The sequence below is a fragment of the Hemiscyllium ocellatum genome, chromosome 12 (assembly GCF_020745735.1).
Source record: "Hemiscyllium ocellatum isolate sHemOce1 chromosome 12, sHemOce1.pat.X.cur, whole genome shotgun sequence".
NCBI classification, from domain to species: Eukaryota; Metazoa; Chordata; class Chondrichthyes; order Orectolobiformes; family Hemiscylliidae; genus Hemiscyllium; species Hemiscyllium ocellatum.
This window is the reverse complement of record NC_083412.1, coordinates 28,751,322-28,774,372: the sequence shown is the minus strand read 5'-3', so window position 1 is coordinate 28,774,372 and position 23,051 is coordinate 28,751,322. Positions and strand designations below refer to the sequence as shown.

Sequence of the window (23,051 nt, the reverse complement as noted above, 5' to 3'; positions counted from 1 at the left end):
ATTCGGGATCATATCATATTTTCCCATCAATCCAGTCAGATACTGGAAATGTGATTTGAGATTGCAGCAATTGAGTTCAGTCTCAAACCAGAGAACTCCTGGAAATAATGGAGCAGTGAAACTAATCTCAGATGTGCGAGTTAGGAAGAATGTTGGGTTTGGATAGTACTGATAGTTGTAAAGATGTGACTCCAGATTAATTCAACAACAATCAAGCTGTCAATATAAAGCTCAACTGCATTTTACAACATTGAAGGGACAATAATTATGGGTCCAGGCAGTTAGTAACAGAATGGAGTTCTTTCGAAAGATAGTCATACAGTCACACAACATGGAAACTGACCCTTCAGTTCAATGCTAAACATGTTCCCAAATTAAACTAATCCCACTTGCCTGCATTTGATCATATCCCTCCAAATCTTTCCTATTCATGTACTCATCCAAATGCCTTGTAACTGTTCTTGCATGCACCACTTCCTTTGGCAGTTCATTCCTCATACAAACCACTCTCTGTGTAACAAAATTGCCCCTTGTGTCCCTTTTAAAACCTTCTCCACTCACCCTAGTTTTGAACTCCCTCGCCTAGGCAAAACACCCCTGCTGTACACCGCTCGTGATTTTATAAACCTCTCTAAGGTCACCCCTCAACCTTTCACTCTCCAGTGAAAGAAGTTCCAGTCTATTTTTATAACTCAAACACTTCATTCCCAGCAACATCCTGATAAATCTTTTCTGAACCCTCTCTCCATTTTAATAATATCTTTCCCATAGTAGGTTGGCCAGAACTGCACACAGTACACCAGAAGAGGTCTCACCATAGTCCTGATACAACCTTAACATGAGGGTCCAACTCTTATACCCAAAGGTCTGAGTAATGAGGACAAGTGTGCTAAAGCCCTTCTTAACCATCCTGTCAACCTGGAGAGTTGAGGTATCAGGCTGGCTCCTGTTATGTATTACACCCAATTTCCTGGTTCAAATCTGATAGTATAAGTAACCACTTCAGAGGTTGTTAAAGATGAAAATTAGTACTTCCCAACTAAGTGCTTTAAACTTCAACAACAAAGTCATTTGCCAATGCTATCATATATCAATTGTAACAGAAAGTTGTAAATTGTCTGAGAGATTTGAATTTTCAAATTGACACCTGCCCATTAATGGACCAAGTTTTGTTTAGTTTGCCTGAATGAATGTCCTTGTTCTCTCTCTCACTGTTGCATACTGTTTTTAACTTCCTGCCCCTCTGCTTATGTCATCAGCATCTCCTTTAACTTGCACCTTATTTCTGAGGGTAGATCTCCCAGAAGAAAAATAGAGCTTAGCATTGTCCTGTCACCCACCAATGTCACTGCTGTAGTAGTCACCATAAATGCCAGTAATTACATAAAGTCAATCTAGTGCTTGTAAAAGGAAGATTATGCCATTTTATGGCTCCAACATAATCCACAAAACTTGATCTGATTCTTTGAACCCACCAGGTTGTTTTCTAAGTAATGGAAATGAAAATCACCACATCAAAACTTTCCTCTTGTGATCTTATAAAGGAAATTATTTTCCAGCTATTACCTCCTTGTATCCATTTCAGAACACATTGATTAGTTCAAAGTTGAAAATATAGCTATGTCGGTATATATGAATGGACACAGCTTGATTTTCATTTAATGATTATATGACTGCCTTTGTGTTCGTTGTCTCATCATACTCAATTATTGATGTGTCCATTTCCTTTTCTTCATTTGCAATTCCTCTTCAGGCTTCACAATGAGTTTTTTAAGAACTCCTTATTTCGGGTACTAGACCATCAGGAAAAATTGATACACCTAACAACAAAAAGCTCATGTATTGACACTAGAGGGAGATAGGCCCCATAAATAAGGTTGTATTGTCTGTAAATGTGTGAATGTAACTCGATATAAATATTTGTTCCTCTGGAAACTGTCAGCCTGGAACTTTAGTTGCTGAGATTAATTACTTAAAGTTAATATTAAAATTTCAAGATTTGGTTTTAATGGGCCTGAGTTCACTCCAGAAGTGGATTTTTGACAACAGAACCCTTGGGTTTGACTGAGAATAGATTTTGCTTCCAATCAGCACATGGTTTATATGCATTTTGGAGGCAATAATCTGTATCTCCTAACATAAGAAACATTGAACATTTTTCAATGTAAACCTTAATTGCATTGTTTTGTAAAGTTAAATTTCTTATTGCATCTTCTTGTGTGGACAATTTACAAAGTTAGATTGTGGACTGGTGACGCTATCGATTGTCTGAAGTGAAATCACGATCTTGTTTTACAGAAATCAGTGCAACACCTTCTGAGATATCACCTCCACCGAATACAACAGGTACTGAAAATGTGCTTTTTGTAAATATTAAGAATGTAAGAAAACTTCTGTTGAAACAGAGCTACTTAGAACCACAGGAAGCTCCTGTTGTGTTATTATTCAATCAGACAGAACAGAAGTCCTTTGAACCTTTCTGAAAGAACTATTCAATAATTCCTACCTTCCCACATAACACTGAAAATTTCTGTGTTCCCAGCATTTACTCAATTCACCTTTGACAATTATAATCAGAAGTGATTCCAACAACGCATTATGCCATCACATCTTCCCATCCATCCGGTCAGATTCTGGAAATGTGATTTTTGAGATTGCGGTAGTTCAGTTTCAAATCAGAGAAGCCCTGAAACGCTGCAGCAGTGAAACCAATCTCAGCTGTATCAGCTGTGAAAGATGTTGAGCTTGGACGGCACTTAGAGAAGTCAAGATGTGGTTACAGCCTTATTGTCTATAGTTTCAACAATAATCAAGTTGGCACTGTAAAACTTAGTCTCACCTAATAACTACATTTTACAACATTGAAGGAACTAGGCAGTTGGCAACATCGAGTTTGCAGCATCAATAGATGAAGAGAGTTGAATTATCAGACAGGCTCCTGTCATATATCACAGAAAGTTTCCTGGCTTCTATAATGACTGCCTCATTGATTGCCAAATATGGAAATCAGTTCATTCAAGCTGACTGCTTTAAACATTTACAACCAATTAATTTCCAAACATGACCATATCACCTGTACAAAAGTAAACAATTTTTGTTTTGTTTGACTGAATGAATGGCTCTCTGCTTATTTGCCACCAGTATCTCATTTAAGTTGTACCATTATCTTTCTGAGGGAAGAGTTCCCACAAGGAGAAGTGATACTGAGCATTGTCCCATCACCCACCAATGTCACTAGTACAGCAGTTTCTGGAAATGTCAGGAATTGGGAAGATAAATGTCTGCCAAGTGCTTGTAAAAGGAATATGGTGCACATATGATGGCATAAATGTAATCCACTAAATTGATCTGATTCTTTGGAAGGCCATTCCACCTGGTCGTTTTCCAAGTGATGAAAATGAAAATTCACCACATCAAAATTATCCTCTTGTGACCTCTTATGGGGAATTACTTTTCCACTCTTACCTCATTGTGTCCATTTGAAAATGGCAGTTAGACAGTATATAAACACACGAATGGACACAGCTTGGCTTTTATTTAATGATTATACAACTGACTTTTTTTTAGTTGACGCATCATTTGCAATTATTAACATATTCTTCCCCCTTCTCTAATTTCAATTCCTCCTTAAGTTTCACAATGATCTTGTTAGAACCCCTTATCATTGATGCTGGAACATCAAGAAAATTTCAATATACTTAATAATAACAAAAAGTAAGTGTCAAAAACACATGGAACGGTGCTAGAGGGGTTTGCAGATGTGTGAATGTAACTTAGTATAAATATTTGTTCCTCTGAGAACTGTCAAATCTGCATTTTTAGTTTGCGAGACTAACAGTTTGGAATTAATAATAAAATTTCAAGTTTCTTTCTTTGGACTGATTGACTTCAAAAGTGGACGTTTGACAGGGAATAGAGTTTGCTTCCAATCAGCACATGGGTTGAATGGGCTGTTGGAGGTAATAATCTTTATTTCCCAAACACAAGAAATATTGATCATTTGACAGTGTATTCCTTAATGTTGTTGTTGTGAAAGTGCATTACCTCCACCCCCTTATATGGACAAGGTGAGGCTGTTCAGTGTCTAGTTGAACTGAAATCATGATCTTGCCTTATAGAAATCAACACATCACGTACTGGGATATTACCTCGACCGAACAGAACAGGTACTGAAAATGTGCTCTTCATAAATATTAAGAATGTAAGAAAGCTGTTCATGAAATAGAACGAATCAGAACTGCAGGAAGCTCCTAATTTGTTTTATTGTTGAAACAGACAGGACGGAAGGTGACTGTTCAGTCCTTTGAGCCTGTACACCTTTTCCTGAAAGAGCTGTTCCCACTCTCCTGCCTTCCTGTATAACCTTGGAAATTTCTGTCTTCCCAGTATTTATTCAATTCACTTTAGACAACTATGATCAGAAGTGATTCCAACAACTCATTGCTTGGTGCATTTTGGATCACGTCAAATCTTCCCAACAATCCAGTCAAATTCTAGAAATGTGAGTTTTGAGATTGCAGTAGTTCAGTTCAGTGTGGAACCAGAGAACCCCTGGAATGATGGAGCACTGGAACCAATCTCAACTGGATGAGTTGTGAAAGATGTTGACTTTGGATGGCACTCACAGCTGTGGAGATGTGATGACAGACTTATTGACTATCATTTCAACAATAATCAAGCTGGCAGTGTAAAGCTTGGTCTCATCTAATATTTACATTTAACAACATTGAAGGGGTAAGATTCGTGGGCCCAGGCAGTTGTCAACATAAAAGAATGTGGTTAGCAACTTTACATAATCAGAGGATGTGGAGTGTTTGCAGTATCAGATTGGCAGTTACATGTCACAGCCAGCCTAGTGCCTGACTTTGAGCTGGTTCAATATATGACCACTTGACAGGTTGTCAAAGATGACAGCTTGTAATATTTACCACAAACGTATTTTATTGTGGGGATGTCTCATCCTGGATAATGGAAAAGGTTTTGTTGTGTTTGAGTGAATGACATTCGCTTTCTGGCTGATGCACACTGACACATTCGCCCCTCTGCTTATTTGCCATCCCAGCATCTGACTTAAGTTGCATCGTATTTCTCAGGGACAATCTCCCAGAAGGAAAGTAGACAGTTAGCAATGTCCCATCACCCACCATTGTCAATGGGGCAGCAATCTCTGAAAATGTCAACAATTACACAAAACATGTTAGCCAAGTGCCAGCAAAAGAAATATTATGCCACCCTATGGGCTTTAACATAATCCACTAAATTCAACCTGGCTCTTTGAATTCACCAAGTTCTTAATCAAGTGATGAAAATGAAAATCACCACATCAAAATTATCCTCATGATCTTTCAAAGGAAATTCCTTTTCCACTATTATCTCCTTGAAGCTATTTCATAACACATTGATCATTTTGTGGGTGGCACAGTGGCACAGTGGCTAGCACTACTACCTCCCACCACCAATGACCCAGGTTCAATTCCAGCCTCCCTGTGCCTTTGGGTGCACCAGTTTCCTTCTACTGTCCACAGGTTTGGTGAATTGGCCATTCTAAATTGCCCATGGTGTGTAGGTTAGGTGCATTAGTCAGGAGAAATGTTGAGTAATGTGGTAGGGGAATGGGTCTGGGTGGGTTACTCTTTGGAGGGTTGGCGTGACCTCGTTGGGCCAACTGGCCTGTTTTCACACTGCAGGGAATCTATGATTTCAAAGTTGTAAATGACAGCGATATGTTAATATATAAAATATATACCTATATGAATGGGCACAGCTTCGTATTTATTCAATGATTATACAACTGCCTATGTCTCATAGTGTGCAATTATTAACACATCTTTCCCCCTCTCTCCATTTGAAATTCCTCTTTCAGGTTCACAATGATCTTGTTAGAGCCCCTTATCACTGGTGCCAGGATATCAGGAAAAAAACAGCATACTTAATAACCAAAAACAACTCATGGAATGACACAAGAAGGGCTTAAGGCCTATAAATAAGATTGCAGTGTTTGTATATGTGTGGAACAGAACTTAGTATAAATGTTTGTTCCTCTGAAAACTGTCAATCTTATAGCTTTAGTTGGTGAGATTAATAGCTTAAAATTAATATTAAAATGTCAAGATTTGCTTTCATTTGGTCTGATTTCATTTCAAAAGTGGATTTTTGAGAACAGAAAGCCTAGGTTTGACTGTGAATAGATTTTGGCTTCTGATGTGTCCATATATATGTAGCTGTCATTTTCAACTTTAAAATCATAGAATCCCTGCTGTGTGGAAACAGGCATGGGTTAAATGCACTGTTGGAGGCAATAATATGTATCTCCTGAACACAAGAAAAAAATTGAATATTTAGTTGTGTGATCCTTAATTATGTTGCTTTGGGGAAGTAAATCAGCTGTGCCCCCTTGAGTGGACAATTTACAAAGTTAGGTTGTTGACAGGGTGAGACTGTTGAGTGTCTGTTTGGAATGAAATCATGATTCTTTCTTACAGAAAGCAGCACAATACTTACTGGGACATCACCTCAACCAAATAGGACAGATACTGAAAATGTGCTCTTTGTAAATACTATGAATGTAAGAGAACTGTTGTTGCAGTAGAGTGATCAGAACCACAGGAAGCTCCTGATGTATTTTACTATTAAATCAGACAGGAAAGAAGGTGGCTGTTCAGTCCTTTGAGCCTTTACAGCTTTTCAGGAATAGCTGTTCAATAATTTCCACTCTGTCGCTTTCTCACATAACCTTGGAAATTTCTGACAAGTATGATCAGAAGTGATTCCAACAACTCATTGCTTAGTGCATTTTGGATCACACCAAATCCTCTCATCAATCCAGTCAGATACTGGAAGTGAGCTTATTGAGATTGCAGTAGTTCATTTCATTTTCAACCCAGAGAACTCCTGGAATGCTGTAGCAGTGAAACCCATCTCAGCTTTTGATTTGATTTATTGTTATCACATGTACCTAAGTACAGTGAAAAGGTCCATGCAGATTGCAATATACAAGGGCATACAGATTATAGGGTGTTCAGATGGAGCGAGGCATACTAGGCTACACCTGCACAGGGGGTGCACAAAAGCAACATTAGGCTTGAAATTAGAGAGGTCCAAATGTATGAGTTGTGAAAGATGTTGAGATTGGCTGGCACCTGTAGTTGTAAATATGTGATCCCAGATATAATGTCTATAATTTCAAAAATAATCAAGATGGCACGGTAAGATTGGTTTCACCTAAAAACTGCATTTTACAACCTTAAAGGGGCAAGATTCTTGGGCCCAGGCAGTTGGCAATGTAATAGAGTTTGGTAGTAACTTTGTAACATCAAAAGCTGTGGAGAGATTGCAGTATCAGACACATCACAGCCAGATTTGTGGTCAGGAGCTGGTTCCATAATTGACCACTTCACAGGTTGTCAATGATGGAAATTAGTATGTTGAAACAGACTGCTATTAATTTTTACAGCAAATTAATTTGCTAATACTACCGTTTCACGTGCACATTTATGGTGAAATTTTGATGTGTTTGACTGAATGTCCTTATTCATTCTTATTCATGCACACTGATTGAAGCATTCTGCCCCTCTGCTTATTTGCCACCAGCATCTCATTTAAGTTGCACCGTGTTCCAGAGGAATGGTCTCCCAGAAGGAAAAGAGACACTTAGCAATGTCCCATCACCCACCATGGTCACTGGTGTAGCAGCTACTGGAAACTGCCAACAATTACACACACAATGTTAGCCAAGAACTTGTAACAGAAACATTATGCCATCATATGGGCAATGAACATGCTCCACTAAATTCAGTCTAATTCTTTGAATCACCATGTTGTTTTCCAAGTGATGAAAATGAAAACCACTACTTCAAAACTAGCCTCCTGCAATTATTTAAAGGAAATTCCCTTTTCACTATTACCTCCTTGTATCCATTTCAGAATGCATTAATCATTTCAAAGTTGAAAATAACAGCTATGTACATATGAATGGACACAGTTTGATTTTTATTCAATGATTACAAGACTGTCTTTGTGTTCATTGTCTCATCGTTTGCAGTTATTAACATATCCTTTCCATTTCTCCAATTCCTTTTTAAGGTTCACAATGATCTTGTTAGAACCCCTTATCTCTGGTGCTAAACCATCAGGAAACATTAATATACTTTACCACAAAAAACAAGTGTCACCAACTAATCATGACACTAGAGGGCAATACAGGCCATAAATAGTCATGATTTGGAGATGCCGGTGTTGGACTGGGGTGTACAAAGTTAGAGCTCACACAACACCAGGTTACACTCCAACAGGTTTATTTGGAAGCACTAGCTTTCAGAGCGCTGCTCCTTCATCAGGTGGGTGTGGAGGACACAATTGTAAGACACAGAATTTATAGCAAGAATTTACAGTGTGATGTAACTGAAATTATACATTGAAAAATACTTGGATTGTCTGTTGAGTCTTTCATCTGTTTGAATACCATGATAATTTCACTTCTTTCATGTGTAAATCACAAAACCTTTTTTAAAAGTTGCATTCTCAGATTAGCTGTTAACAATGGGTGATAGCCAGACAATATGTTGAAGGTGTTAGCCCTCTGTATTCTGTCTATGCCATGATGTTTAAATTGATTCTAATCTAAAACGTGAGATAAGAGTTCTACATGAATTCATGCAGTTTTTGAGCAAAGTACAATGTAACTCCGCAAATGAATTTGTACTTGAAAACTGCATGAATTCATGTAAAACTCTGATTCTAATCTAAAAAGAGAGATAACAATCTAAACATCATGGCATAGACAGAGAACACAGGGGGCTAACACCTTCAACATATTGTCTAGCTAATATGGCCCAGTGTTAGCACTGCTGCCTCACAGCACCAAGGTCCCAGGTTTGATTCTAGCCTTGGGCTACTAGCTGTGTGGAGTTTGCACATTCTCCCCGTGTCTGCGTGGGTTTGCTCCGGTTTCCATCCAAAGATGTGCAGGTCAGGTGAATTGGCCATGCTAAATTGTCCATAGCATGAGGCAAATGAGTCTGGGTGGGTTACTCTTCAGAGGGTTGGTGTGGACTTGTTGGGCAGCAGGGCCTGTTTCCACACTGTAGGGAATCTAATCTAATACCAATTGTTACAGCTAACCTGAGAATGCAACTTTTAAAAAAAGGTTTTGTGATTTACACATGAAAGAAGTGAAATTATCATGGTATTCGAACAAATGAAAGACTCAACAGACAATTAAGATTTTTTAATGTATAATTTCAGTTACATCACGCTGTAAACTTTTGCTATAAATTCTGTGCTTTACAATTGTGTCCTCCACAACAGCTTTATGAAGGAGCGACACTCCAAAAGCTGGTGCTTCCAATTAAATCTGTTGGACTATAACCTGGTGTTGTGATTTTTAACTTTGGTCATAAATAGGATTGTTTGTAGATGTGCGAATGTGACTTTGTATAAGTATTTGTTCTGAAAATTGTCAATCTCACAGCTTAAGTTGGTGAGATTAACTTGGAATTAATACTAACATTTCAAGATTTATTTTTGTTTAGCCTGATTTCACTGGTGGATTTTTGACAACAGAAGGTCTGTTTGACTGGGAATAGAAACACACGGGTTGTATGCACTCTAGGAAGCAAGAATCCAGACCTTCTGCATACAAGAAAAATTGAACATTTCAAAGTGTAATCCTTAAATATGTTGTTTTGGGAAAGTAAAGTGCATGTACACTGTGTGGACAGTTTTCAAAGTTAGCTTGTAGGCTGAGTGAGGCTGTTGATTGTCTGAACTGAAATCACAATCTTGTCTGACAGAGAACACCACAACAGTTACTGGGATATCACCTCAAATGAATAGAACAGGTACAGAAAATAGGCTGCTTGTAACTATTCAGAACTTAAGAAAATTGTTGCTGAAATAGAGTTCTCACCTACCACCCCACCAACCTGCGCATACAACGTATTATCCGCCGCCATTTCCGCCACCTCCAAACGGACCCCACCACCAAGGATATATTTCCCTCCCCTCCCCTATCAGCGTTCCGCAAGGACCACTCCCTTCGTGACTCCCTTGTCAGATCCACACCCCCCACCAACCCAACCTCCACCCCCGGCACCTTCCCCTGCAACCGCAGGAAATGTAAAACTTGCGCCCACACCTCCACACTCACTTCCCTCCAAGGCCCCAAGGGATCCTTCCATATCCGCCACAAGTTCACCTGTACCTCCACACACATCATCTATTGCATCCGCTGCACCCGATGTGGCCTCCTCTATATTGGTGAGACAGGCCGCTTACTTGCGGAACGCTTCAGAGAACACCTCTGGGCCGCCCGAACCAACCAACCCAATCACCCCGTGGCTCAACACTTTAACTCCCCCTCCCACTCCACCGAGGACATGCAGGTCCTCGGACTCCTCCACCGGCAGAACACAACTACACGACGGCTGGAGGAGGAGCGCCTCATCTTCCGCCTGGGAACCCTCCAACCACAAGGTATGAATTCAGATTTCTCCAGCTTCCTCATTTCCCCTCCCCCCACCTTGTCTCAGTCGGTTCCCTCAACTCAGCACCGCCCTCCTAACCTGCAATCCTCTTCCTGACCTCTCCGCCCCCACCCCACTCCGGCCTATCACCCTCACCTTGACCTCCTTCCACCTATCCCACCTCCATCGCCCCTCCCCCTAGTCCCTCCTCCCTACCTTTTATCTCAGCCTGCTTGGCTCTCTCTCTCTTATTCCTGATGAAGGGCTTATGCTCGAAACGTTGAATTCTCTATTCCTGAGATGCTGCCTAACCTGCTGTGCTTTGACCAGCAACACATTTGCAGCTGTGATCTCCAGCATCTGCAGACCTCATTTTTTACTCGAAATAGAGTAATATGCTACATAAAGAGCTCGTTTCTGTAATATAAATTTATATGTGCCCTAATCTGTGGACAATTTAAAAACTAATCTTGCAGACCTGTAAGAAGTGGGAAACTGTTGCATGTTGGATCTGAAGTCATGTACTTCCTTTATACTGAACACCACAAGTACTAGTCAAAAAGTGTGGTGCTGGAAAAGTACAGCCAGTCAGACAGCATCTGAGGAGCAGGAGATTTGATGTTTTGATCCTAAGTTCTTTAGCGCTTATGCTTGAAATGTTGATTGGGTCAAGCATAGCAGGTGGGACTAGTTTATTTTAGGAACTTTATCGTGCTAGACTGGTTGGACCAAAGGTTCTATTTCAATGCTGTATGACTCTCTGACTCTCAGAAATTCTTCGGGATATAAACAGGATGAGGTTAAAATGTGAATAGTTGTTTGGTAAAACGATTGATTTAATGGATTGTAATCAAAGGTTACAATAGCTATTATGTACATTGTTAGTCTGTATCATGAATGATGACAAGCAATGTCAGATCACAAATAAAAACCGAAATGGCTGGAAAAGCTCACCAGGTCTGGCAATTCCTGTGGAGAGATGACAGAGTTAACGTTTTGGGTCAAGTGACCTTTCCATAGAACACAGCATTTGTAGATTTTTCTGTTTTTAATGTCAGATCCTGGAACCTGCGAGGGAAATGTGATGAATTCAATGCAATTGTTCAACTTGTAAATAATGTCAACATCCAATAAATCCTTTTCTTTAGATTAATGGAGCATTGTTTTCACCTCTTTCACATGCACTCCCCAAAAGTCATAAGCACTACTTTCTAAACCTCCGAGACTACTGGAATAAAGGTCCATTGTAGCCAATCTTGATTCCCTGAATTGTAAAAGTGCCATGTTGTGTATTGACACTTCTAAGAGTAGAGATCTAATGACAAAATGTACACAGTGTATAATTTATTACAACAATTAAACTCTTACAGTAAAGCTTGGTGTAACTTAATAATTTAATTCCATGACATTGACAGTGGCACAAATTATGGGCATACCAGTTACCAACAGATTTTGTTTTTGTAACATCAGTAAAGATGGACAGTTTTCAGAACTGAATTGGAACTGGGGGTGATATATTCGACTTGGTTTATGCCTTCTTGTCGATTTGATAAAAGGTCATTGCACTAGATGAATTCTGCAGATTGTCAAGATGAAATCTTCCATATTTAGTCTAACTCCTTATAATTTATTTGCAGGTAACACCTTTTGCAAATTTACCACGTCTTCAGTGACAGATAACTGTAAATTATTGTCCGCAAATTTAAAATTTGAAAATGACAACCAGGCATCAGTAGATAAAATTGTTGAATTATATTTTCTCCTTCCTATCAGCGCTCATTGCTTTCCAGTGGCTAAAGTTTCCTCTAGACCCATAATCATCACCTAAATTGTCTGTAAATTTGTACTGGGGATAGATATTGCATCAAATCAGCACAGATTAATGTTCTTACATGCATGGTGAAGGGAATGGTTACATCAATTAAACTCAAGAAAAATTGAATATTCTACAAAATGGATTTTCAATAGCTTGTTTTATTTTTTAAAAATATATTTGTGCACTAACTTTAGGACAATTTACAGATAAATGGTGCAGGCAGGGTTTGGCTGTTATTGTTTGAACTGAGCTCATGTCCTCTTCTTACAGAGAACACTGCAACACTTACTGTGACATCATCTCCACCAAACACAACAGGTACAGATTATAGGCTCTTTGTAACTGTTCAGATTATTAAATAACTGTTGTTAAGATAGAGCAATATGATACATTAAGAGCTTGTTTCAGTAAAATAAATGTATATGAGCCTTAATCCGTGGACAAATTACAAACTAATGTTAGAGACCGATAGAGAAAGTGAATTTGTTGAGTCTCGGATCTGAAGTCATTTACTTCAATTATAGTGAACACCACAAGCCATGGTAAAGGCATTATAGACATGTGGAGACTGTTTAAGGAACAATTGTTGCAAGTGATGAATAAATATGTCCCTCTGAGACAGGCAAGAAGTGGTAAGATAAAGGAACCCTGGATGACGAAAGCGGTGGAGCTTCTCGTCAAAAGGAAAAAGGTAGCTTACATAAGGTGGAGGAAGCAAGGGTCAAGCTCAGCTCTAGAGGATTACAAGCAGGTGAGGAAGGAGGAGAGCCAGGAGGGGGCACAAGAAAGGCTTTGCAGAACGGATTAGGAAGAACACAAAGGCATTTTACACTTATGTGAGGAATAAGAGAATGGTCAAAGAAAAAGTAAAGCTCATCAGGGATAGCATAGGGAATTTGTGTGTGGAGTCTGAGGAGGTATGGGAAGCCCTAACTGAGTTTTTTGCTTCTACCTTTACGAAAGAAACGAACTTTGCAGTGAATGATACCTTTGAAGAGCAGGTATGTGCATGCTGGAATGGATAGAGATAGAGAAAGCTGATGGGCTGAACATTTTGTCAAACATTAAGATTGAAAAGTCGCCAGGCCCGGAACAGATTTGTCCTCGGCTGCTTTGGGAAATGAGAAATGCAATTGCTTTGCCAATTGCGAAGATCTTTGCATCCTCGCTCTCCGCTTGAGTCGTAACTGAGGACTGGAGAGAGGCAAATGTAATTCCTCTCTTCAAGAAAGGAAATAGGGAAATCCCCGGCAATTACAGACCAGTCAGTCTCATGTCTGTCGTCTGCAAGGTGTTAAAGGATTCTGAGGGATAGGATTTATGACTATCTGGAAGAGCATGGCTTGATTAAATGCAGTCAACACGGCTTTGAGAGGGGCAGGTCATGCCTCACAAACCTTATCGAGGTCTTTGAGGATGTGACTAGAAAAGTTGATGAGGGTCGAGCTGTGGATGTGGTATATGCGGATTTCAGCAAGGCATTTGAAAAGGTTCCCCATGGTAGGCTCATTCAGAAGGTCAGGAGGAATGGGAAACAGAAGAACTTAGCTGTCTGGATACAGAATTGGCTGGCCAACAGAAGACAGCGAGTGGTAGTAGAAGGAAAATATTCTGCCTGGAAGTCTGTGGTGAGCGGTGTTCCACAGGGCTCTGTCCTTGGGCCTCTACTGTTTGTAATTTTTATTAATGACTTGGATGAGGGGATTGAAGGATGGGTCAACAAGTTTGTAGATGACACAAAGGTGTTGTTGACAGTATAGAGGGCTGTTGTAGGCTGCAGCAGGACATTGACAAGATGCAGAGATGGGCTGAGAGGTGGCAGATGGAGTTCAACCTGGATAAAGGCAAGGTGATGCATTTTGGAAGGTTGAATTTGAAAGCTGAGTACAGGATTAAGAATAGGATTCTTGGCAGGAACAGAGGGAACTTGGTGTGTAGGTACATAGATCCCTTAAAATGGCCATCCAAGTGGACAGGGTTGTTAAGAAAGCATATGGTGTTTTGGCTTTCATTAACAGGGGGATTGAGTTTAAGAGTTGTGAGATCTTGTTGCAGCTCTATAAAACTTTGGTTAGACTGCACTTGGAATTTGCGTCCAGTTCTGATCGCCCTATTATAGGAAAGTTGTGGATGCTTTGGGAGGGGGGGGTTCAGAGGAGGCTTACCAGGATGCTGCCTGGACTGGAGGGCTTATCTTATGAAGAGAGGTTGACTGAGCTTGGACTTTTTTCATTGGAGAAAAGGAGGAGGAGAGGGGACCGAATTGAGGTATACAAGATAATGAGAGGCATAGATAGTCTCTGGCTATCGACTCTATTTCCCAGGGCAGAAATGACTAACATGAGGGGTCTTGGCTTTAAGCTGGTTGGAAGAAAGTATAGAGGGGATTTCATAAGCGGGTTCTTTACACAGAGTTGTGAGAGCATGGAATGCGTTGCCAGCAGCAGTTATGGAAATATGGTCATTGGGGACATTTAAGAGACTGCTGGACGTGCATATGGTCACAGAAATTTGAGGGTGCATACATGAGGATCAGTGGTTGGCACAACATCGTGGGCTGAAGGGCCTGTTCTGTGCTGTACTGTTCTATGTTCTACTACTGGAGCATCAATTCCACAGATTCTGCCTTCTGTTCATTTGTCATTCACATTTCCTTTAAGCTGCACATAGAGTTCTAGACAAAGAAGGTATTTGTCACATAAAAGTATAATGGAAACAGCATGCATTTAATGTGGTATACTCAGAAAACATCAGTGAAAGCACAAGAAAATTAATCAAGTTCATTTACAAAGCATGGCTTGCCACACAACAGTCAGTATAAATGAAAATCTCCTACGTTCTACTTAAGCACTTCTAATCTTTCGACAGGGAATTCCTTCACCAAAGCAGCCATTTCACCAATGACATGTAATGAAAATAGATAGTGGAGGGATTTTTATTTTGAAAATGACAGCCATATGTTGATTGAAATGCATTAAATTAATTGACTTTGCAGAGTCAAGTGTGTTGCTGAAAAAGCACAGCAGGTCAGGCAGCATCTGAGGAACAGGAGAATCGACGTCTCGGGCATAAGTCCTTCATCAGGATCAGTCCTAATTCTTGTTGAGGGGCTTATGCCTGACACATCGCTTCTCCTGCTCCTCGGATGCTGCCTGACCTGCTGTCCTTTTCCAGCAACACACTCTTGACTCTCATCTCCAACATCTGCAGTCCTCAATTTCTCCTGATTTACTTTGCAATGCAGGCTATGATAATTTTCTGAATGAAAAGAATTTACCTTCATCATCCCTTTACAATATTTGTCTTTAAGGTTGCCCTCCAGAGGTTACAGTATCTACAATTACAATCATAGTCACGTGAGCTTGTAATGGGAATAGATGTTGCATCTGATCAGACAAACCTTGCTAAATGCATTGTTGAAGGGAGTAGCGGTATCAATTAAACTCAAGAAAAAGTGAACATTCTACAACATAGTCCTTAAGGACTTAATTTTAATAAAATAATTTGACCATGTTCTAACCTGAGGGCAATTTACACATGAATGCTGCAAGCAGGGTTCAGCTGTCAAAACATTGTTTGATCTGAAGTCATGCATTTCCTTAGAGTTAACAGCTCGAGAGTTACTGGCCCCACCTGCATGGGGCAGAACAGGTACTGAAAACAGGTACTTTGTAACTAATTAGGACCAGGCAAATTTTTGTTGAAATTTGAACTGTTCAGAACTGCTGGAAGTTCAAGATGTGGTTTATTATCGACTCCGACAAGACAGAAGGAGGCTGTTCAGTCCTTTGATCTTGTACAGGTGTTTTTTGAAAGAATGTTCAGTTATACTCAAAACCCAGACAAGCAAAGAAAAATCTTTTCAATAACAAAACAATCAGCTCATGATGCATCTTACAGCCAGTGGACGAAACTAAGCAATAAACTGAGTGTATAGTTGGGAGATGTCTAGACGACCATCAGACATTGGAACAGAAGTAGGCCATTTGGTCCATAAAGTCTAATCATGAAACACCTGATAGTACTCAACTCCAATTTCGTACCATTTCCCCAACCCTTGATTCCCTTACAGATTAAATAAAAATAGTCTATTTCAGCCTTGAATATATTTAATGACCCAACACTTGCAGCCAGGTCTGTTGGCTTTCTCCAGTACTGTCTGTTTTTATTTCAGATTTCCATTATCTGCTGTAATTTTTCTTATTAACAAAGAAAATATTGATTGCTTTATATGCTGCTTTAATATAAAGAAAACCACTTGTTTGTTCTTGATGTTATTTATAGTTTAACTGCTTTGAATTAATCAGCACAGCTCATAGATAACCATAAACTGAAGAAAATAAGCAACTAACTTAAAGGACCATGTCCCCCATGTTGCAGGATCAAACATTTTCACAATACTTGCCGTCTGCACTAGATCATTCATTGGCCAAAGCTGTGATGATAGAAAGCAGATTGAATTTTGCAAGCCAATCAGAGAAATTCACCAGACCAACAAATTTCACATGATCCAATTTGTAGAATTAAAGGCTGTTGGCAATACATCACAAGCAGTGAGAAGATGGTGCAGCCATCTCCACTTCTCTGTGTTTAAGTTGAGTTGGCATCAAACAAGCATCACATGCATGCTATTTACTCCAGTATGAATGTGTGCCATAAGAGGGGCCACTTAAGGATGATTTGCTACAGTGACCATCCATGGGGCATGTATGCAAAACCTGACCATCCCAATCTGCCAAGTGTCTGAGATGTCAATGATACTAAAGAATAAAGATTTCTTCAGAGAAATCATTAAACCTCCCAGAAGATTTCTGGTGCACAGATACTCTGGTTCAGGGTAGGAACTCAAATTTTATATTGGACAAAGGAGGAGGAGTGACTTTTCTTTCAATGACCATATCCTGGCTGGAGCATAAACTTCTGCAACAGGCTTCCATTCAAATTCAAGGCACAACAGAATTTGAGGGATTTATACAGGGTTTTTTTCGGTAAGGTGAAAGACTCAAGAATGTGTAATAAAAGATTATAATAGCTATTATGTACATTGTTAGTCAGCCTCATCAGTGATGTCAAGTCATGACAGATCACACATAGGTGGAAACTGAGAGGGATGCGATCTGATTAATTCAATGCAACAGTTTAACTGTAAATAATGTCAATGTGCTTCTTTAGATTAAAGCAGCATAGTTTCCAGATTTTTTATTGGAAACATGTAATAGCCAAACATCATCATAGTGCATTAGCACAATCTTCAAAACGACCTGCTCCTTGGATGCTGCCTGACTGGCTGTGCTTTTCTAGCACCACCCTAATGTAGACTACTGAAGAAGAAAGATTCAAAAATATGCAATAAACTGTTATAATAGCTATAATGCACATAGTCAGTCTCGTCAATGATGTCAAGTCATGACAGACCACACATAGGTGGAAACTGAGAGGGAAATGTGCTGATTAATTCAAAGCAACTGTTAAACTGTAAATAACGTCAAGAACAAACAAGTGATTTTCTTTAGATTAAAGCAGCATAGTTTCCAGCTTTTTCATTGAAAACATATAATCCCCAAACATCATCATAATGCATAAGCGCTATTTTCAAAACCACTGAGACTACTGGAACAAAGACCTAGCAAAACTAATTTGGTTCCCTAAATTGGGAAAATGTCCTTTTTTTTAATTAACACTTTTGTACAGTAGACATTTAACAGTAGAATGTATTGTCTATAATTTCTTGATGGTGGGCACATATTATGGGCCTAGGCTGTTAACAAACAGATGCTAGTTTTGCAACATCAGTAAAGGTGGACAGTTTTTAGAACCAAATTGGAACAGATTGTATATTCTACTGATTTCTGCCTTCATGTTGATTCAATAAAAAGCCAGTGCACCAGATGAGTTCCACAGATTGTCAAGATGAAATCTTGCATATTTTGACTATCTGCTTATATCATCTTTTTATTTGCAGGTAACAATTTTTCAAAATTACCACATCACCTGTGACAGATAACTGTAAATTGCTGTTCGGAAGATTTAAAAGTTGAAAATGACAAATGTACATCAATGGATAAAATTGTTGAATGTATATTTTCTCCTTCCTATCAATGTAATTGCTTTTCAGCGGCTCCAATTGCCTCTAGACCCATGAGTGCAACCACAATCACCAAAAATGTCTATACATTTATAATGGAAGTAGATGTTGCTTCAAATCAGCACACACAAATTTTGTTAAATGTGTTGTAACATGGAATAGTTGTATCTATTAAACTGAAGAAAAATTGAACATTCTACGAAATGGTCCTTAAGTACCTTGTATCGTTGAAATAACTTTAGATGTGTCCTAGCATGAGGATGATTTACAGATCAATGTTGAGGGCAGAGATTGGCTGTTGATTGTCTGAACTGAAGTCATGTCCTTCTCTTACAGAGAACAGAATGACACTTAATGGGATATCATCTCCACCAAACACTACAGGTACAGAAAATGGGCTCTTTGTAACTGTTCAGAACATTATATAACTGTTGTGGATGTGGAGTAATATAACATATATTATTTTCTGTAGAAATAAATTTATATATGCCCTAATCTGTGGACAGTTTAAAACCTAATGTTACAAACCTGTAGAAAATGTGAAGTGTTGAATGTTGGATCTGAAATCATGTACTTGTGTTTCTTGAACACCACATGTACCATTGGTGTACCAGTACCATAGATTCTGCCCTCTATCCATTTGCCATTAGCATCTCCTTTAAGCTGCATGCAAAGTTCTAGACAGAGAGAGTATTTGTCACATAAAATTATAGTGTAAAACCGCATGCAATTGATGTGGCATACTCCGAAACAACAATAATAGCAGAAGAAATATTAATCAAGTGTTTTTAAAAAGCATACCTTGCCACATCACAGTCCATATGAATGAAAATCTACATCCTGCCTAACAACTTGTAATCCTTTTACAGACAATTCCTTTACCAATGCAGCCATTTCACCTGTGACAGGTAAGGCAAATAGGTAGTTGAGAGATCCTTACTTTGAAGATGACAGTGATACATTGATTGAAATGCATGAGGTAAAAATAATTTAACTTCCTCATACCTCTGGTAGTTCAAATACTTGTCCTTAGGGCTGCCCTCCAGTGGACACAGTGCCCTCCAGATCTACAATTACAACCAGAATCACATAAACTGTGTATCACTTGTATTGGGAATAGATGTTGCTTTAAATCAGCACAGACAAACTTTGTTAAATGCTTTGTTGAAGGGAGTAGTTGTATCAATTGAAGCAAGAAAAAGTGAACATTCTCCAACATGGCCATTAACAAGCTTATTTTACTAAAATTATTTGGCCATGGTCTAAGCTAAGAACTATTTACAGATAAATGCTGCTGGCAGTGTTCAGCTGTCAAAACATTGTTTGGTCTGAAGTCATGAATTCGCCTTACAGTTAACAGCTCGACAGTTACTGGCTCATCACCTCCATGGGACAGAACAGGTACTGAAAATGGGCTCTTTGTAATTAATAAAGATTAAAAACCCTTTTGTTGAAATTTGAGCTGTTCAGAACTGCTGGAGGTTGAAGGTGTAGTTTATTATCAACTCCAACACGACAGAAGGAGGCTGTTCAGTCCTTTGAGCTTGTACAGGCTTTTTGTAGGAATGTTCAGTTATACCCAAAACCCAGACAAGCCAAAAAAATCTTTTCAATAACAAAGCAATCAGCTAATGATGCATCCTACAGCCTGTGGAGGAAACTAAACAGTAAACTAAGTGTAGAGTTGATGGATGTCGAGATGACCACCAGACATTGGAACAGAAGTGGGTCATTTAGTCCTTCAAATCTGATTGTGACCCACGTAATAGTCCTCAATTCCAATTTCGTACCATTTCCCCAACCCTTGATTCCCTGACTGATTAAATAAAAATCTGTCTATTTCAGTCTTAAGTATATTTAATGACCCAATCTTTACAGCCAGGTCTGCTGACTTTCTCCAGCACTGTCTGTTTTTATTTATGATTTCCATTATCTGCTGTATTTTTCTTTACAAATAAAGAGGATATTGATTGCTTTATAAATTATCGCACCAGCTCATAGATAGGGGAAATGAAGTGATAAGCCCATATGACACCATCTCCAAGTGGGTTTACAGGATCAAACATTTTCACAATAGTTGCCATCTGCAGTGAATAATTCATTGGCTAATGCTGTGACGATAGCAGGCAGATTGAAGTTTGCAAGTCAAACAGAGCAATTCACCAGACCAGCAAGTTTCACATGGTCCAATTTGTAGAATTGGCAGTAGAGCTGAAGCAGTGAGAAGCTGGTGTTACTGCCATTTCTCTGTGTTTAAGTTGCGGTGGAAAAACAGCTTCATTGAAATGCCATTTTCCCCTAAAGTCTGACCATCCCAATCTGCAAGTATCTGAGAGGTCAATGAAACTAAAGGGTGAAAAGGTTAACCCCCTCCCCTTCCCAAAACAAAACCAGAAGATATCTGTATGGGACACTCTGATTCACAGCAGGAACTCAGATTTTACATTTGACAAAAGAACAGAGGTGTCATATCATGGCTGGAGCTTAAATTTCTCCAACAGACTTCCATTCAGATTCAGGGCACAAGAGACTCTGTGGGGTAGAAATTGGGTCAGATAGGGTCAAGTTAAAAGGAAATTAGTTGTTTGGTGTAATGAAGGATTTAAGAGTATGTTAAAAGAAAAGATTATAATAGCTCTTATGCTCATTGTTAGTCTGTATCATTAATGATTTCAAGTAATGTCAGATCATGTGTCTGTGGAGCCTGAGAGGGAAATGTTCTGATAAATTCAATGCAACAGTTTAACTTGTAAGCAATGTAAACAGCCAATAAATGGTTTTCTTTAGATTAAAGTAGCGTAGTTTCCAGCTCTTTCATTGGAAACATATATTCCCCAAACAACATTGTAATACATAAGCATGTTTTCAAAACCACCAAAGCTACTGGGATAAAGCTCCAGCGAAGCCAATCTTGGTTCCATGAGTTGTGGAAGTGTCATGTTGTGTATTGACATTTCTCCTAGGAGAAAGTGTGGACTGCAGATGCTGGAGATCAGAGCTGAAAATGTGTTGCTGGAAAAGCGCAGCAGGTCAGGCAGCATCCAAAGATCCTTGGATGATGCCTGACCTGCTGCGCTTTTCCAACAACACATTTTCAACTGTTGACATTTCTTATACAGTAGCAAAACATGTTGTCTATAATTTCTTAAAACAACCTAACCCTTACAATAAAAGCTTGGTGTAAGTTAATAACTAAATTCTAATAGATGGATGGTGGCATAAATTCTAGGCCCAGGCTGTTACCAACAGATGTTATTTTTGTAATGTCAGTAAAGGCAGACGGTTTTCAAAATCAAATTGGAACTGGTTATACATTCCACCTGGTTTCTGCCTTCATGTCAATTCGACAAAAGGCCACTGCACCAGATGAATTCCACAGATTGTCAAGGTGAAATCTCCCATGTTTGGCCTAACTGCTTATTATCTTTATATTTGCAAGGAAGACATTTTGTAATACTACCACATCATGTATGACACATAATTGTAAACTGTTGTTCAGGACATTTAAAATTTGAAAATGACAACCGGACATGAAGGGATAATATTTTCCAAATTGTTGAATGCACTTTTTCTCCTTCTGATCAATGCAAATTGCTTTCCAATAGCTACAGTTTCCTCCAGACCCATAAATACCACCATAATACCTAAATAGGGATAGATGCTGCTTCAAATCAGCACCGACACACTTTGTTAAATGCATTGTTGAAGGGATTAATTCTATCAATTCAACTCAAGAAAAATTGAACATTCCACACAGTGGTCCTTCCACACAGTAATTTGTATATTAAAATTATGTTAGTTGTATCCTAATTTGAGGTCAATTTACACAAGAATGCTGCAGGCAGGTTTTGGCTATTGATTGTATGAACTGAAGTCTTACACTTCTCTTACAGAAAATACCACAACACTTACTGGGACATCATCGCCACCAAACACAACAGGTACAGAAAATGAGCTCTTTGTAAAGCATGACTTGCCTCATGACAGTCAGTATTAATGAAAATTTCCTACATCCCTATCTAACCACTTGTAATCTTTTTACCGGGAATTACTTTACCAATGCAGCCATTTCACCCATGACAGGTAATGCAAATAGGTGTTTAAGGAATTTTGATTTTGAAAGTGACAGCTGTACGTTGATTGAAATGCATGAAATTGGTTCTCTTTGCAACCTAGGCTATGACAACTTTCTGAATAAAATTAATTTATCTTTCACATCTTTCTACTACTTAAAATACTTGGCTTCAAGGCTGCCCTCCAGTGGTTACAATGCCCTCTAGATATATATTTACAACTACAATCACATAAACTGTCTCTCACCTGTACTGGGAATGTTTCCAATCAGACAAAATTTGTTAAATGCTTCGTTAAAGGGAGTAGTTGTATCAATTAATCTCAAGAAACAATTGAACACTCTTTTATTAAAATAATTTAGATTAATTTAGGATATCTGGTGGACGGGTTGGACTGAAGGGTCTGTTTCGGTGCTGTACACCTCTATGACTCTAATTTGGCCATGACCTCACTCGAGCCCAATTACAGATGAATGCTGCAGGCAGGGTTCGGCTGTTAATTGTTTGATCTGAAGTAATGTATTTCTCTTACAGTTAACAGCTCGACAGTTACTGGCTCATCAACTTCTCAGGATAGAACAGGGACTGAAAATGGGCTGTTTGTAACTATTATG

At 39.0% G+C, this 23,051-nt stretch overlaps 1 protein-coding gene across 6 annotated transcripts in view; it reads left to right on the top strand.

Annotated features, from left to right (window-relative positions):
* The window catches only part of LOC132820996 (adhesion G-protein coupled receptor G2-like), a 199,843-nt gene that overhangs the window by 78,149 nt on the left and 98,643 nt on the right, over positions 1-23,051 (top strand). For 5 of the 6 annotated variants that reach the window (XM_060833455.1, XM_060833452.1, XM_060833454.1 and 2 more), the window contains 6 exons: positions 2,299-2,346; positions 4,119-4,166; positions 12,550-12,597; positions 18,701-18,748; positions 19,234-19,272; positions 22,258-22,305. In XM_060833455.1, coding sequence (XP_060689438.1) covers positions 2,299-2,346; positions 4,119-4,166; positions 12,550-12,597; positions 18,701-18,748; positions 19,234-19,272; positions 22,258-22,305 — 279 coding nt within the window. The remainder of the gene's footprint in view (positions 1-2,298; positions 2,347-4,118; positions 4,167-12,549; positions 12,598-18,700; positions 18,749-19,233; positions 19,273-22,257; positions 22,306-23,051) is intronic. The other variant, XM_060833453.1, reaches the window with a different exon arrangement.